This window comes from Glandiceps talaboti, chromosome 8, assembly GCF_964340395.1.
Source record: "Glandiceps talaboti chromosome 8, keGlaTala1.1, whole genome shotgun sequence".
Lineage (NCBI taxonomy): Eukaryota > Metazoa > Hemichordata > Enteropneusta > Spengelidae > Glandiceps > Glandiceps talaboti.
Window position 1 is genome coordinate 11,433,910 of NC_135556.1, and position 17,762 is coordinate 11,451,671.

At 35.9% G+C, this 17,762-nt stretch overlaps 2 protein-coding genes across 2 annotated transcripts in view; one reads left to right on the forward strand and one right to left on the reverse strand.

Annotated features, from left to right (window-relative positions):
* The window catches only part of LOC144439190 (sialin-like), a 9,733-nt gene extending 7,815 nt beyond the window's left edge, over window positions 1-1,918 (reverse strand). The window contains exon 1 of the mRNA XM_078128460.1: window positions 1,889-1,918. Within this exon, the coding sequence (XP_077984586.1) occupies window positions 1,889-1,918 (30 nt within the window). The remainder of the gene's footprint in view (window positions 1-1,888) is intronic.
* A 2,393-nt stretch (window positions 1,919-4,311) lies between these two features.
* On the forward strand, window positions 4,312-12,940 carry LOC144439191 (sialin-like). Its single transcript, XM_078128462.1, has 10 exons — window positions 4,312-4,332; window positions 6,483-6,671; window positions 7,417-7,650; window positions 8,233-8,320; window positions 8,709-8,795; window positions 9,049-9,167; window positions 10,174-10,329; window positions 10,774-10,906; window positions 11,592-11,833; window positions 12,707-12,940. The coding sequence occupies exons 1-10, from the start codon at window positions 4,312-4,314 to the stop codon at window positions 12,938-12,940; spliced, it is 1,503 nt and encodes a 500-aa protein (XP_077984588.1).
* The last annotated feature ends 4,822 nt before the right edge of the window (window positions 12,941-17,762 follow it).

Below are 17,762 nucleotides of genomic sequence, written 5' to 3' on the forward strand. Positions count from 1 at the left end.
GAGATGGTCTTGTTAGCATCCAAATAATACATTGAAAACGTGTCCCCCTGAGTTTGAACAGTTGTTTTTTGTTTGTGTATATCACTATCAGCAGACATTTTATCGATTATTCTTTATCGAATAAAATAGTATTGCTGATCAGTATCATGGACAGAGTATTTGTTCAGAGGTTTTTTCTAAACATTTGCATGGTTCGTTTATCATGTTGGTACCTCAACGGAATGTTTACGTTGGTATGACCCAGTTTCTTGACATTGTTAAAACTGACAACAGCAAAAAAAAATGAAATATTCCTTACAGAGTCGGTCAAAACGTTATTTGATAAATAAAATAAAATGCTTTACATCTGAAACTTTTGCTGTTACCTTTTTTCTTACAAGAAAAGTCAAACTCAGGAATCACCACACATTTTTCCGAAAAATGATATACAAACAATATTAAAATTTTAGAAATGTTAGAATCCAATATGGTCGCCGAATGACACTAATATCCTTGAAATGAAGATAGCGAACCTCTAAATTTCAATTATTATTTCAAAGGGACAAATTTGAAAATAGATTTTCACATGGAAAAGTCTGAAGAGCTTGAAGAACTTTTCAGGGAAATTAGAATCTCCGAGGGAGGTGGAAAAACTATATGGTACGTTAAACATCATCAAAAAGTAACTATATATACAAAACTGTCATCATTCATAACTTATTTGAGTTAAACATTAACAAAACCTTTGATCGCTATTCGATCTCGAGTCGATCGGCTCTGTAAATATCTGCTCTCGTGGTGTAGAGACCACGGGTGCAGAGATCAACTAATTGTCAATCTGTTTGTTTGGTCTCGACACAAAATTACAAGGTAATGCATGTCAACTAAGTCAAAATATGAACTTTCAGGGCTCAGTTTCCTATGTTCCGACTGTATAACTAAACTAAAGGACAAAACATACAAAAAAATAATTTAAGCCATGTATGTTCAATATAAGTGTTTTGACAGTTTAGCTCCGGGAGGAAAGAATATTTTCTATAAATTTATATATATATATATATATATATATATATATATATATATATATATATATATATATATACATAAAATGAAAGAAGACGAGTATGATATTACATTATAGTTTATCATACTCGTCTTCTTTCATTTTATGTATGATATGCTCTCCAAGGTGATTGTCAAGAGCACTCTACTTGGAGAAAGAAGAATGAAATTCTATGAAGAGTTATAAGAATATATATATATATATATATATATATATATATATATATATATATATATATATATATATATATATATATATATATATATATATATATATATATATATATATATATATATATATAATCATGGTACAATGCCTTGGTTGTCATGTTTACCCATTAAATTAATCATTTCATTTCATTTTTAGTAATTGAGGTGAAAATACACAGAATCTCTAAAGATCAAGTTAAGATTAACATTAAAATTTAGGTGTGGAAACTCTTTCTGGCAGAGGTATAGAAAAAGGGGATGGTCCAGAACAAAAGTATTGTCTTTTGCAATACTATGCATGGCTCAAGTGATAAGATTACACTAATACGAGAACTTTGGAGTGAAACCCTGGCCTTTACATGTAAACATGTTCTGAGAAAGCGAGATAGGCGAATCATTGTTACTAATTTATGTAACTTTTGACCGTGTCAATCATCAGAATTTAATGATTATGCAGTGACGTATGTCGTTAATCCCTGTTATTATAATATCACTTATTTGTCTGTTACATATATGTGTTTGACTTGGCCTTATTGACACTTCACCTGAAAATTTTTTTTCTTCTGATAATAGTGTTTTTATGTTTTTCCCTCAAAGTTTCAAAATCTGAAGTACGTAGGAAGAGCCGAATACTTACCCGATTTCGTTTAAACTTTCTCACATTCATGTTGAAGACGTTGAAGTCTCAAAGAGTAAGTCGGAGAGCGATGCGTCAGTTTTAGACTCAGAAGCTAGCTACCGAAGATTTGATGTAAACACAAAGCAAGGCAAAGACCACTGACATGAGCCGACTCTAAAGTACCATCAGATGACAGGTCACTGACCCGAAGTGAGGGTCACGATATAATTGATTACTATAGCTTCCGTTGAAAAATTCATCATTTTCAAGACAAAAGTTGATGGCGTTCTCAAAGTTAAAAATATCTTGTTTCAGATCACCTAATTTTAGGAACTCAGGGAGTTGTTTTAGTCGGCATTTTGTTGATGCTTCTTGTACTGCCAGTTGATTTTAGCCTCATGATACGATCTCGTGTCACGGTGCGCCCTCATGTGACACTGATTTCCTTTCCTTTCGGCGTCTGCCAGCATGAAATGTATAATACTAGCATTCTGTACAAACTCTTGATTCTAGAATTAAGGATACAGTGCCGAATTCGAATTAACAACGTGAATTGAGATTTTCACTCTTTCTGAGTTAGATGGAAAGTTACGATCATAAAAACCGTAGGCAGGCAGTATTAAACATTGAACAATAGTGACTGTCCCGGGGTGGGGGTTGGGTATTCGGGTGGTGATATGTAGATGCACCATGTCGTTATGTTAAACATCAAGAAATAATTACACTCAGTGCAGGCGACAAATCTATTTGTATTAAATGTATGTTTTTAAAGGACTAGGTATGTTCTTGACTTGATAACCATTACAGTAGCATATGACAAAATATTACCATGATTAATTGTTAGTACAAAAAGACTTTTTTAGTATATCAATAAGTTAGAGTATCAAAATAAAACAAAAGAAAAAAGTACAATTTTTTTATTGATGATAGCAAGGTTTCTGTTGTGATATATCTCACTTCAGACTTTTTAAAATTGTGTTGTATTTGGAGCAATGTAACCATCGATATCGTGATAACATCCTAGAAAAGTTTCATTAGAATTGATGTAGTAGATTTTGAGATAACGTGTTCACAGACAGACAGACAGACAGACAGACAGACAGACAGGCAGGCAGGCAGGCAGGCAGGCAGGCAGGCAGGCAGACAGACAGACAGACAGACAGACAGACAGACAGAAAGACAGACAGACAGACAGACAAACAGACAAGCAGGCTAGGCAGACAGAGAGACGGACGGACAGACAGAAGGACAAACAAAAGCATAGCATAACCCTTACTTACATGTACGAAAGGTAAAATTGAGTTGTTCATAATTCTATCATTTTGACGTGCACATGATTAGGGTATCGTGACTTTTACAGAGGTTTTTCCCAGAATTTTTTTAAAAATGTATTTTGTTTGTTCGACGCTTTGTAGACGATTTACTACCGGATGATTCAAAATCGCGATCCAGTGGTACTACAAACCATAATTTACAGTCCCATGATAGCTTTACAAGTTTTCAGGGACAAACCAGAGCCAAAAAAGTCCGATAATTGTGGCTATACTACAACCTGTCCTGCTTTTAGTATTTTAAGCCACATAACAAGCCTTGCAACACCGCAATTTGCAATAGTGTGATAATCTTATACCAAAAGAAACCCAAATGATACCGACAGGATATGGTGTGTCAGGTTGCTTTAGAAAAACTGTTTTACAATACATTAATCTGTTTTACAGCTAAAATGATGTTGGTCGGTATTTCACTCATAGTGGGACATTACATTTTTGACACAAAGATAGACATATTTCAAAACTAGACTAGCAATAACAAGAAACACAATAAACACAGCAGGATCCTTTGCCCAATCACATTGAACACTGATAAGCACTGCTATTGTTTCACAGTGCAGTAAAAACAGGCTTGTAATTAAAAATTAAAAAAATGCACATTATGAACTTGATGAACTTCAGTTGTTTAATTTCTAACTGATAATCAACATTTAAACTTGACCACTTCTACATCCCCACTGTGTACGGCACCTATGTAATTGTTTCTTTTGCATTAAAATCTGTCTGGGTGTGTGTAAAAAAATGTCCTAATATATGAGTGAAACACCAATTTGAAAGCAACATCATTTTAGTTGTAGAATTGAGCGCTAGTTTTAATATACGACATCAACCATATTAAGGCATGTATAAGTACATCAAAATAAACGGTGATATAATAGCATATATCTATGCGAATCTGTTAATCTGTCCTGGAGATAAAATAATCAAAACACACAACAGGTCTTATACAGGAACGACAGACCTTGCAATTGATTGGAGATACCACCAATTATGTAAGAAGTAGAAATGCTGGTGAATCCAGGTTGGTTGTATTCAACACTGCCTCCGTTGACCCTATCAACGCCACCCCTTACGAAAGAACAACATACTGAAGTCGAACTACCGTAGACTATGGCTAGCTGCTGTCGGAAGGTTAGTGTCGTAAAGTTACTTCAAATTCACCATTAAGTTGATAGACAGTTATTTCTTTCAAATTGATAGGATATGGTCGGGTCGTTGTGTAGAATCATTTAGCCCTTCATTTCCATATAGTCTAGATCTATAGTTTGCAAAGAGACGAAAACAAAACAAACAGTGCTTTAATCGCAAAGGTTTGTCGTCGGGTTTTATTCTCATTCTTGACACAAATTGTTGCACTTGCTGAAATATGCATGTACGATCCCCTCCCTCCCCCACAGACACTTGTGCCCCGAGATATGTTTCAGAATATCATAAAATATCGATAATATTGACGTATTTGGCCGATAATATGTGAAGGGGTATAAAATAACACGGTTTCTAGGATCGCGTATATAAAGGGGTGTGTGGACTTACGCTGACCTGAGGGGACCCGTGATATTTTACCCCCTTCACATAGTATCGGCCACATATACGTCAATGTTATCGAAACATATCTCAGGACACAAGTGTCTGTGGATTGCCCAGTGATTAAACCTGACAGCATTCCATAAGTTTGCATTTGTTGACAAACAACAAAGTTTATTCTTATATGGTGTTTACATATGGACATCAAGCTAGAGTACACAGCGCCACCAACAATTAGTGGATATGACATTAAGCTATTAGTAATTAGAAATATTGAGTTGAAAAAGGTTTAATTTAGTACTGCACAATGGTGAATAATTATAGTCAAAATAGTGATACGTTGTTACAACTACGTTTTGAAATAGTTTTGAAGATAGTTTCCAGATTCTGATTATATATTCATAATTATGAATTCTTCACACAATATCTTAAAAATAATGTTCTTCAAATGTCCTTACCATACTGTTTAACGGCAGGTAAACAAACAGAAGCATTGGCCTAAGGATAAAATTCACGTGATTAACATATAAGTTTGCATATTCTACTGATAGACATCAATCAGCTTGCGACGTGTCTGTGCTTGCCGGAATAATCTATCTATCTACGTATAATTTCAACGAGCGATATTTTTCGTCAGACATCTTCTAGCTTATGTGAAAAACAGCAGTGTATGGGACTGCACACATAAAATGTCACCTAATATATTTGCATATCACAGGATAAAGTTGTGGAAATTGAGTGTAATAATAATAATAATAATAAATTCTTATCAGCGCATTACGCAACAGCCTCAATGCGCTTTACAATACTGAGAAAAAAAGCGAAAAAAAAGCACAAACTTGATTTGCATAGAAATCAAAACCAAAACCAAAAACTTGACGTTCACTATTGATTGCTATTAAAAGTACAATATGTCCTGAACGTTTGTAGACAATAGTATGGCACAAACTTAATTTGCAAAAAAATAAAAATAAAAAAAAATAAAAAAAGACAACTTGAAATTCACTAAAAAACAAAACTAATTGATTACTGCATATAAAAGTATAGTATGTTCTAAAAGTTTGTAAACAAGTATGTCTTTAGTTGGGACTTGAATGTTTCGATCGATACCGCTCTCCTAATGTGAATTGGGAGAGAGTTCCATAACTTAGGACCGGCAACAGAGAAGGCGCGATCTCCGTACGTGGTAGTTGCAACACGTGGAATGGCAAGTGTAAGATGAGTACTAGAACGTAGGGCACGCGTTGGCTTGTGTATGGGTATTAGTTCAATGATGTAGGATGGTGAGAGTTTGTTGACAGCCTTGTAGGTGACGAGCAAGATTTTGTATGCAATACGTTGACGTAGTGTACTATGAATTGTAAAATATTATAATTTCTATGTATCTTTTCAACAGTATACACTGTGTGTGTGTGTGTGTGTGTGTGTGCGTGCGTGCGCGCGCGTGTGTGTGTGTGTCACGTGTGTGTGCACGCTCATGTGTATGGGTACCCACCAGCGTGGATGTATGCATACATGTGAGTGGGTGGGTGGGTGGAGGGAGGGGGGTGCGTGCCGGGGGTGCATACGTGGGTAGATAGATGTATGTAGTTCCCAATATTTGAGTCAAGCCAGTTTAACCATATGCATGATCCAAACCACCCAACCCTTCACAATCCAATTCCGCCATGTACACATTCAGTCATCAATATGTTCTAACCTTTAACAATCAATGTCTGGTGTAAAAATAATTTTATAAATGCCGTCCCTATTTTTAGTGTCTGGATCATGTACCTGCCCGCTATGTGTTGGCACTTTGGATGTTTCTTGGGATGGTGAACGTGTATATCCTAAGAAACAATGTAAGTGTCGCTATCGTTGCCATGGTAAACAGCACAGGTGAAGTTGCTGATCGATACAGTGATGAGTGTTCAAGTGGAAATGAAACAGTCGATCAAGTTGACCAGGTTAGTATACACTTTTGTAGAGCTTTAATCTTAAAGTTTATATTCTGATAAATGTGTCGTAATTTTGCTGGTATTATTGCTTAAAACTAGTCGTATACTTTGTGTTTTAAGAGAAAGGGTGTCCATTCAAAGTGGTTATTGCCAATCGAATCTGGAGATTTAACATATACAGAAACCAAATAATTGCTTATGTCCTCACGAAAGATTAGATCACTAGGCGTTGAGCTGAAGGTGTCATAAACTGTAAGATTCGTGTCGTTGTTGGCGCTCTTTGTAACCAATAGCGAATGATTAGAGGAGTACTGAAAGATCAGCCGTTGTGGGCGCTGTAAGGGGACTGATGTTAAAGACGATCCTGGTCTTATATTTTACAATCTATCTAAAGGTGTCGTGACAGATATACAATTACCCTGCAGTCACACGGTCCGTGATCTTTCGACAATTTATGCAACATAGATATTTGTCATGGGAAAGATTCTATTACTCTGATAAGGAATTGAAAAACCCCACAATATGTGCATTTTTTCTGTTTTCAACCTGAGAAATCACATTTTCACAAACCCACGACTAAACCACAACTAAACTTTGCATTGGCAAGTAATTCTGAACAAAGAAATCTTCAACACGGATTTGCCCAACGAGGTCTGTGATATTTCTAACACTTGTATATGATATCCAACCATATCACATCTATGACTTGCAGTCGAGTCTTACAAAATTTGACTTTTTCCCTTCTTGTTAATAGGATGGTGACTTTTTCTGGAGCAGTGTTCTGCAGAGTCTACTGTTGGGGGCGTACTACTACGGTTATGCACTCACTCAGATTATAGGTGGATGGATGGAAATCCGATTTGGCGGTCGAGTAATGTTCGGTACTAGTGTTTTCTTAGCATCAGTTCTAACCATACTAAACCCTCCAGCAGCTCAACTAGATTTCTGGGCGATATTCACAATGCGGTTTCTGATTGGTTTTGTACAGGTAAGACACATGCGCACTAAATTGGTTTCAATACTCAGGTGAGACGTCTAACAGGAGGGCGCCCTCACTTAATTCACTTAATTCTGTGTATCATCGTAACGTCTTAAAAATGATGTGTTATATATATATATATATATATATATATATATATATATATATATATATATATATATATATATATATATATATATATATAAAGTATTTAAAATAGTAAGTTTATGTGTACATGTTCTCTAGTGATACTTTCAATTCATAATCATACTTTAACTGTCTGAAATGACTTAGAAATCATGTTTAAATTTAGTCTTATTTGCTTTGATTAATTAAAGCTCTCGAATTCAACAATGATAAACGATACTTTCCTCTCAGATACGCGTTTGCGGTGCACGTGTTGTCTTCTTGCCATTAGTGAGTTAAGAAGAAAGAGCGAAAACTTTTAGTTCCGAGCCGTTTCTCTCCTTGAGCTCACCTCTACGGATAATAATGTACAGCATACAAACTTCAGGTACTGTTACATATCAGACTGGGTCTATTTTTCATTGTCTTGAACCTATTCGACAACATTTCACTTTTAATTGACAGGGTGTTGTTTTCCCAACACATCATGGCATGTGGGGTAGATGGGCGCCCCCATTGGAGAGGAGCCAACTGATGTCGTTTTCATGTTCAGGTAAAATGACACATCGCACAAAATGATAAAAAAAGGGTAAAAGTTGAAAGAAAATCGAAAAAAAAATATTTAAAAAAACACGGTACAGAAGATTTAAAGTTGGTCTTCTGTTTTAATGTACAGACTGTAAAAAAACGAGTCGAGTGCCCTCAACGTCCACAGTAAAGCCTAATATAACACTATTAGTCTATGTACGTACAAGCGAAAAATAAAGAAATTCACAAAATGTAAACGATGATGAATATTCCGCAGTGAGCATGTCACTCTTTCTACATCCTTACACTACATAAGTAAAGGTGTTTAAAATAACGAACACCTCCTCAATATATCTCTTTTTTGATATTAAAGCTATTTTAGCACCAATCATTTTATACTGACAATCTGACAGGTACAAACATCGGAACTGTTATAGCGAGTATCATATCGGGTGTGATAGCATCATCGCTGGGATGGGAGTACGTGTACTATATAACGGGTAAGTATATATTTGATTAAAATTACTGCGTTAGAAATAGTAGTCGATGAAATGACACAATGAAAGAGTGCAAAAAACAAACAAACAAACAAACAAACAAACAAACAAACAAACAAACAAAACATGGCGTCGTGACGGAGCAATGAGACGAGATGCATGATATTTAATTTCATTTTAATTTGTATGTTAATTTCTATTATGCTCTGGTCACAGGCTGTAAAGTACTTATCGTTTTTAATTCCATTGGTTACAGGTTGTATTGGACTAGTTTGGGTACTGTTTTGGTTTCTGATTATTCACAGCACACCAGATTCACATCCACGAATTACAGATGAAGAAAAGAGTTTTATCAAAGAGTCCATTGGCTCCGACGTGTATGGAAAAGTTAGCAACTTTCATTTTTTAGAGACAGACAGACAGACAGACAGACAGACAGACAGACAGACAGACAGATAGACAGACAGACAGACAGACAGAAAGAAAGAAAGTAAAAGCATAACATATAACTTCCCCTGTGGAAGATTCAATTTGACCCTCTCCTGTTTGCTGTTTCCTGGGTCTATACTCGTGTAACTACCAAAAGACTCCAAAACACGGTTTCATCTATTTATTACGCTATTAGGATGTGAATCACCGTTAGAGTCTCAGACTCACAGATAGAAAGTAAAGCCGTGAATAATATCTTCCTCTGTTGTTGTGTTTATCTCTCCCCTTATGATAACCTTTGTTTCTTTATCCTACACTAACACCTAGTACTAGAATCGGAAGGATTTTAGATTACACTTGCAGTCAGCGCGTTGTTCTTTGGAGGGTTAATCCCTTAATGTCAGTTATGTCAGCTTTTTTTAGACCTTGTATCTAAACATGACATTGTAAAAAGGTGTGACCGTCGAGTTGGTCCGATTTTATCATATCATCTCCGTTGAATTTAGTTGCCAGAGATGAGATATATCTCAAGCTAAAACGTGTAGTACCTAGTGTAGAGAGAGAGAGAGAGAGAGAGAGAGAGAGAGAGAGAGAGAGAGAGAGAGAGAGAGAGAGAGAGAGAGAGAGAGAGAGAGAGAGAGAGAGAGAGAGAGAGATCTCCTAGAGAGAGAGAGAGAGAGAGAGGGAGGGAGGGAGGGAGGGAGGGAGAGAGAGAGAGAGAGAGAGAGAGAGAGAGAGAGAGAGGGAGGGAGGGAGGGAGGGAGGGAGGGAGAGAGAGAGAGTGAGAGAGAGAGAGAGAGAGAGAGAGAGAATACAGTGATACCTGATGCTGAAGCATAGACAATAGTCTCCCTTTTATTGTCTACGTTTACCACTGATTGAGATTGTTATATGATATCAATATATATACTATATACATGAGTGATTAAACGTTAAATATTTCTCACTGTAGACTGAAAATAGACCGGTTCCCTGGAAAGCTATATTCAAATCTATACGAATGTGGGGTTTGTTAATTGGCCATTTCTGCAGCAACTGGGGAAACTATACTCTGTTGACCAGCTTGCCAACGTATATGGATCAAGTGCTTGGCTTTGATTTGTCAGCGGTACTGTACCAGCTTTCTCTTTGTCTATGTTATTGCAGTAAAAATCAGCATATATGTACTAAAAACAGAAATTAATTGAAAAGAGCTTTGTTAATGATTTTAAAGAGCATGACTTATTCAATGCAGCAGGTAACAATACAAAGTAGACGTTCGTGATATTTATTCATATTTCAAATAGATTTATTTTCAATAAAGCGGGCAAGAATTACGTTCATTTGACTATCAAACGCCGCTCTTTGAGATACATCACAATCGATCATTAAGTTGTGCAGTTATTTTAAATTCTCTATCTGATCTACATTCATACACCCTACACGAAAAATACGTCATGGATGGTCTACGATACATTTCAGTTACTAATTAATTGTGCCATTAGTTTAATTTTTCAATCTTTCATATATTTCAGTCAATAAATATAATTAGTTTAATTTTCTTTATCTGTAGACTGGTTTTTTGTCGGCTTTACCAAGTCTTGGAATTTGGCTATTTACCATCTTGTCTGGTTGGATTGCTGACTTGTTAAGAAAGTACGAACTTCTGTCAACTTTAGCTGTCAGAAGACTGTTCACGGTGCTAGGTGAGTACCTTTCAGACGAAGTGACTCTTTTATTCAGAGTCAGCATGATAGTACATCTATTAACAATGTGCATTCAGCAACAATAAAATATATTTGTCGAAATGAATCTATCACTCGCTTATTCTTTTGCTCTTTCAAGGGGATTCATCGAACCACAGTTTTATGTAGGTTGTTGGAAACTTAACTACTTAACTTTTAATCGATTACTCGTTCCCACATCTTTAACTCGATCGATCAGCCAGCCAGTCAGTCAGTCAGTCAGTCAGTCAGTCAGTCAGTCAGTCAGTCGGTTGGTTGGTTGGTTAGCCAGTCAGACTGGCAGGCAGTCAGTCAGTCAGTCAGTCAGTCAGTCAGTCAGTCAGTCATTCAGTCAGTTAATTAATCAGTCAGTCAGTCAGTCAGTCAGTCACTCAGTCAGTCGGTCAGTCCATCCATCCAGCCATCCACCCACCCGTCCATCCATCCATCCACCCACCCATCCATCCATCCATCCATCCATCCATCCATCCATCCATCCATCCATCCATCCATCAATCAATCAATCAATCAATCAATCAATCAATCAATCAATCAATCAATCAATCAATCAATCAATCAATCAATCAATCAATCAATCAATCAATCAATCAATCAATCAATCTGCTCAGCCGGTTTTGTTTGATAATCCCAACATTTTGTCTTTCAGGAATGTTCTTCCCTGCAATATTCCTGATTGGTGCAGGGTTCATCGGTTGCAACGATGCTCTAATCATCGCCTTTATAACAATATCAGCCTCGTTCAGTGGATGTGCCGTCTCTGGTTTCAAAGTAAATCACGTGGAGATAGCGCCAAGTTTTGGTGGAATCTTATTCGGTATCACGAACACAGTGGCCTCAATTCCTGGCTTTGTGGCGCCAACAGTTGTAGGAGTTTTAACTGAAGATGAAGTAAGGAAATGTCAACAGACTGTTTATTTTTTTAAATGCCAATGTGAACAAAAAGATTTTATTTATGTGGGATTTACACAATTTTACTTATGTTTTCACCTCAAAAAATGATAAAATATGAAACAACAATACAGAATGAGAAGCAAGTACAAAGGAATCACGTTGACTATAAACAAAACGTTGCCTGTTTACACAAAAGTCTTCTTACTATTCAATTGCTAGATTTCATCGTCTGACACGACAATATTGTTTCTCACAGTACTTTTTTTTTCATCGTCTGGCATGACAACAAAGAGTTACCAGCATCGTTACATTTCCTTTGCGTGAGCTATCATTTACATGTGTCTTAGCATCGCATCGCTAAATCCAATCTGATTAAAATCTAATCAGACAAACCAATAGATTAAAATGTAACAATTGTACAACTATTTCGTCGTGTCAGACGACAAAATGTGGCAATAGCAATAGGAACGTTTGCAGACGCAGACGATAAAATGCATCAATTTTCGTAAAAACCTTTGACGAGCTAGACGGCGATTTGTTTCAACTTAATTGGTTTCCCTTGCACAGGTCACAGGATGCGTAGTATTTCGTAGGTTGTTGTTTTCCTTGTCGACAGGCTCAAAATATAATAACTTTGTAATATTTGAATATTTTTTCGACTACCTGGATCTGAAAATTGACTCGTGTGATATTTCGACAGGAAAACAACTATCTAAGAAATACCACGTGTCCTTGTGGTGGTACGAGCAATAAATCGCACCGCCTCTTAATTTTAATGATAAATAACGTTAACGTGCACGTGTCAATATACAATGAAAGTCTTGTAAATGTTAACAACTGATTCTACTGATTTTTGATATTTTTTTGCAGAATACACGTGAGAGGTGGTTTATTGTTTTCGCCATAAGTGCGGTAATTTACGTCGTAGGGGGCGTCATTGTCTTAGCCACTTTAACGACGGAAGTTCAGGACTGGGCAAAGGAAGATACGAAGATGATCGATAAGAGCAACCATGACAACAACAATATGAACCCTGATTATGGTGTTGATAATGATATCGAGTTATATGAAACAATACAAGGCAAACATGACACTGCTGACTGACATTCACGATTTGTCTAACTTCGACCACCCGACTGTAGTACTAGTGGAACTGAATGTCAAAGGATATGATGATATGATGATACGATTTTATTTGATAAAAATTTATACAAGTACATATTAAAATACAAGGTATAAAAAATCACCGAGGATAACACATAAAAGTATTTTTAAAAACACTTATTTCCAATGTGGTCCTCATAGGGGTATTCAAAACGCCATGGCAATAATGTTACAACAACAACAACAACAAACAAACAAACAAACAAACAAACAAACAAACAAACAAATTAAAATAATTTTAAATGTAATACAGATGACAGAGCACAATTTTTTTAAATAAAATACACAGACTACACCCACAATTTAAAAAAAGGAAGGACTAAAAAGTTACAAAATATTATGTTCTTTAACCTCTAATTTGTTCCATAGAAAAGATTTGACATGGTTTTTAAAACTATGTTTTGTATGAGATTGTTTCACTGAGAGTGGGAGACTATTCCAAAGACCAATGCCTGTGTAAGCGAATGAACTCTTACCCATACCACTGACTCTTGGAACTACACACTCACTCGCTCTTGATAAAAATGTCGACGGCTAAAGTCACGATCACAGACTCAACCTAAGTGCATAAACGCAAAATATCGACCATGCAGTGCAATTTCTAATATAACCAATTATTTTTACAGTACAGAGACAAGCGGTATATATATCGAATAAAAACTACCAGTCTGAGAGTACAATGTCAATTTTCCATGCCCTGTCTGTTAATCGTCATTTTCGTCCTTATAGACCTAAAAATGGCGTGGTTTCGATTACGCCCAATTTTAGAAGAGATGGAGTAGGTATATTTTTTTGATTTTTTTTGTATTTTTTTCATGTTGTGTGAGTGTCTAGTTCAGGTAGTTATGTTTTCCGTTGTTTTTCATATGGTCTCTGTGTTATTGTTTTCTTCCCATCTGATGTACAGCCAAAACAGATTGAACAAACAGTTTTATATTGTCTTTTTAAGTTGATGTCAGTAAACTTCACAATTTTCGCAATTATATTTATTTTTTCTCGAATACGTAAAACAAGTTTAGGGTCGGCAGTGAAAAACTAGTGGGGTCGGGTAACCGGAACCAAACATCTTTTTTAAAGACCTTATCGATCTGTATTCACCTTGATATGGTAAAAATGCCCTAGTCCAAAGAAGTTGACAAAAAAGCGGTTGTTTCTGGAATAACCCTCCAAAGATATAAAACTGCTACTGAGTAAGGAGGGGATTAAACATGCTTGATTCACACATTTTTCTCATTATCTATTAAGCGTTCACTAGACAATAATTTAAGACATTTATTTTCACCTTGTCATCCAAAAAAAATTAACGAGAATTTATAGCGTGACTGGAACAGTATCGGGGATTTATATATGACTGATTTGTTGTCATAGTAACGCTTCGTTTTCTGTTTGAAGATCTTGGGATTTTACTATATAATTTTGTAAGGGAAAACAAACTCCGTCTGAAATGACGCACCCGTGGTTGTGGTACCCACAGGTGTTTCTTTCGCTCGTTTCGGTTTCCTGATACGTCAAAAGTTAAAGTTTTGTAGGTCTTAGTGTCATCAACGCGATACACTTTCAAAAACTAGCTTTCCGCAGATGATGAAATCCAACAGACGTTTTCAGTTATAAACTTAAGGCTATTATAGCATGTACGTACCAAGTTAATGTGTTCGAACAGAAAATATGGACGATATACCCTTGTCGTTCTATGTCACAACAACCCTGTCTACGTCACTGGTTCTGCATAGCTCGAAATATGAGTCAAAACTTTCCAAATTGACATTATTTTCCCAATTTTTCATAAGTTATGCTTGAGAAGGTATAATTATTTATTCTCCAATATTTTTTATTCATGCAGCCGGTAAATACCCATGACTTAGGCAAAATACACATGATTTCAAAAAATAGTGTAGGTAGGTCGGAGTTTTATTTTATTTTACTTTAGATTTTTAAACATTACTTCGACCTCAAGATGAGATACTTAACGGCCACAATACTTCCCGGAGAGTTTGGTGAGGTGTAAAAAGAGAGTAAATGAAGACAATTATTGTTAAGTAGACGAACAGACTGTACTGTTATAGTTTAAAATGGACCTGGTTTCTCTCTGAAATATGAAGAGTGACTACATATGAGACAAGGGCATGAAGGTGTACACGGAAATAGAAGTAAATTGTTTCCATTTTACCTTTTTGTGTGCAGAAAATGTTCAGCGTTGAGGGCTTAACTAGGATCGGTCCGGTTATTGGAAACACACTTCTTTATTTGGCCTTAAGGGTTTGTCATATTTAATATATTTAATTATACCCTCCGCAAGCCAAATTGAAAGCGTTCTAACCAAAATATGGGATTTATACCCTGATTGTTCTACGTCACAACCGTCATCAGTTTTGTTGTGCTCGAAATATGAGTCAAACGATCAGAATCGCCGCTTATTTTCTCCATTTTCTCTGACAAATTGATCTCGTGCAGGTATAGTTATATAATCCTTCAACATTATTACTAGTGATATGAGAGTTTTGTTACGACTCGTCTTTGGAAGGTCACGCTCATTTTTCTTGGCTGAATGAAGAAAATGATTGGGGAAAATATACTTGCGTCATTCAGGAAGTAAATCCCAACTGTCAAACAATCAGTATTAAATATTACACTTAGCTTTCTCCTCAAGCAATAGAGAATAATGGTGTCTGATTGACAGTACCTGTTCTCCACGGATCAATTGTGAATTATACACAATTATTCCATACGAATCATCGTTCATTCATCATTCTACAATCCGAAAAAAAACTTGAATAGTAAATTTAAACCATGCCATTGACTCGTAACGTGTCTGTTGGGTCCGTCAACGAGGAAGAACAAAATACCCTGGGGAAAGAAGATAAGAATATGTCATCTGGACAGGAATAACAGGACACGTGTATGAAAATGTTATATGTGATACACTCTCAAAGAGTGGAACATGAATACAAAGTTTATGACTTAGTTTTAAGTACAGATAGGTTGATTTTTAAATAATAATTTGTAAATACTGTTCGGGTAAAAGGCAAATTGTGGACCTAACGTCCGAAAACCCCCGGCTCACTAAAATGGAGTGCAGTATCGTGCTGTATCCATCTCACGATCTTACATTTTTTGATGATAAATTAAAAGCTGATGAGCAAGAACAGTTTCGGCAGTTAAGCGACACACAGACCCGAAATCATAAATTTAATTGATAGATGGATACAGCTCATTTAAGCAATAACAGGTCTATAGTTTAGAGAGAGAAACTGACATGTCTATCAAACAAATTTACCAAGTGTTTGCTATGACGTGTCGAACGTCTTAACTATATATACATGTAAATGGCTTTTGCTTCTTATTCTCCAATACAGCGTTAGTGTTATAGTGATATACTGTTAGTGTTATCTTATCAGTAACGCCATGAGGATTACACACACTGGGATTATTCTTTCGTTCTCGGCCAACTTTTTCTATAGCTGTGTCAGACATCCACTTTTCATATCTAACGTTTATTTCTTTTTTAAAGTTGGCCTTTTAATATTTTGGTAGATAAAGAGAGGAAAAAAAGGAGCAATGCATTTGAGATTCCCATAGCTCTAATTTACAAACATTTGCATAATTGTATTTATTGTGGGTATTAATCAATGCACACAAAATCAATTCTTTTGTCACCTGGAGTACTTCTCAATACATGTTCTGTTCTAATTCTTGTACGCTGCAAACCTCTATAGTCATTTATCTATATCGCAAACATTAACATCTATATCGACAAACTGACAGTAAATTACATCTTCAAAACAATTGCATGTTAATTCGTTAAAAGCATGTCGTCACTCTCCTAAAACCACTATTGAAAATTAAAACCTGTTTTAAGATATGTTATATAATAACAATTTAAAAAAGATACAGATATTGCACTATTCTTTATTCTACCTATTCATGACCACATGACTGCCATACCTTGAATGGTGAAATCGCATCACAAAGTCAATAATTGGCGAGTTTTGGTCAGAGGAACACGACGAAACGACACGAGCACCATCTATACTAATCTCACGTAAACTCTGCGACACTGACTTCCATATTAGAATCCTTCCTGAATATCACAGTCTCAATTCTCAGGATAGCCTAGAATCCACGAGATGGGGATTTTGAATTTAAAAAAATCAAAATCCCCATCGCATGGATTCTGGGCTATTCTCAGGTTAGATGTGCTTTTCACGTTCTGTAAAAAGAAATCAAGGAGCGTGCTATCTGTAAGCAGTATAGAAACAATGTACATGTATCGCTTGATACTTCATATGACCTGAATACACCAAGGACTACGATTACTACACATGTAACACATATCCAGTACAAGTTACACTTTTTTACTTGAAAAGTCTATAATCTGAGAAGTATTTGTAATTTAAGCAATCGTTATAAGCGTTCAGCAAAAATATTCCCGAGACATGATACGCTAAGAAAATGTATTCAAAACTGTCACCTCCTCTATAGATTTTTAGCAAAATAATATCTTCAAGTTTCAAACACTTGACCACAATTGCAGTTCCCCTGTCAACTCGTAGTGGATACGTTTCTTTGAGTTGAAATACAACCAAGCCTTATCATATCCACACATGTATATACACTATCCACTATTATGACGTATTCGTAACTTAACATTATAAGCATTCAGCTGTCACCTTAAACGCATTGCATATACAGAACAATTCGTTACGGCTTATCTTCATTTCAGCAATTTTCATTTTTTAAAAACTTATTTATAGAAAAAATATGA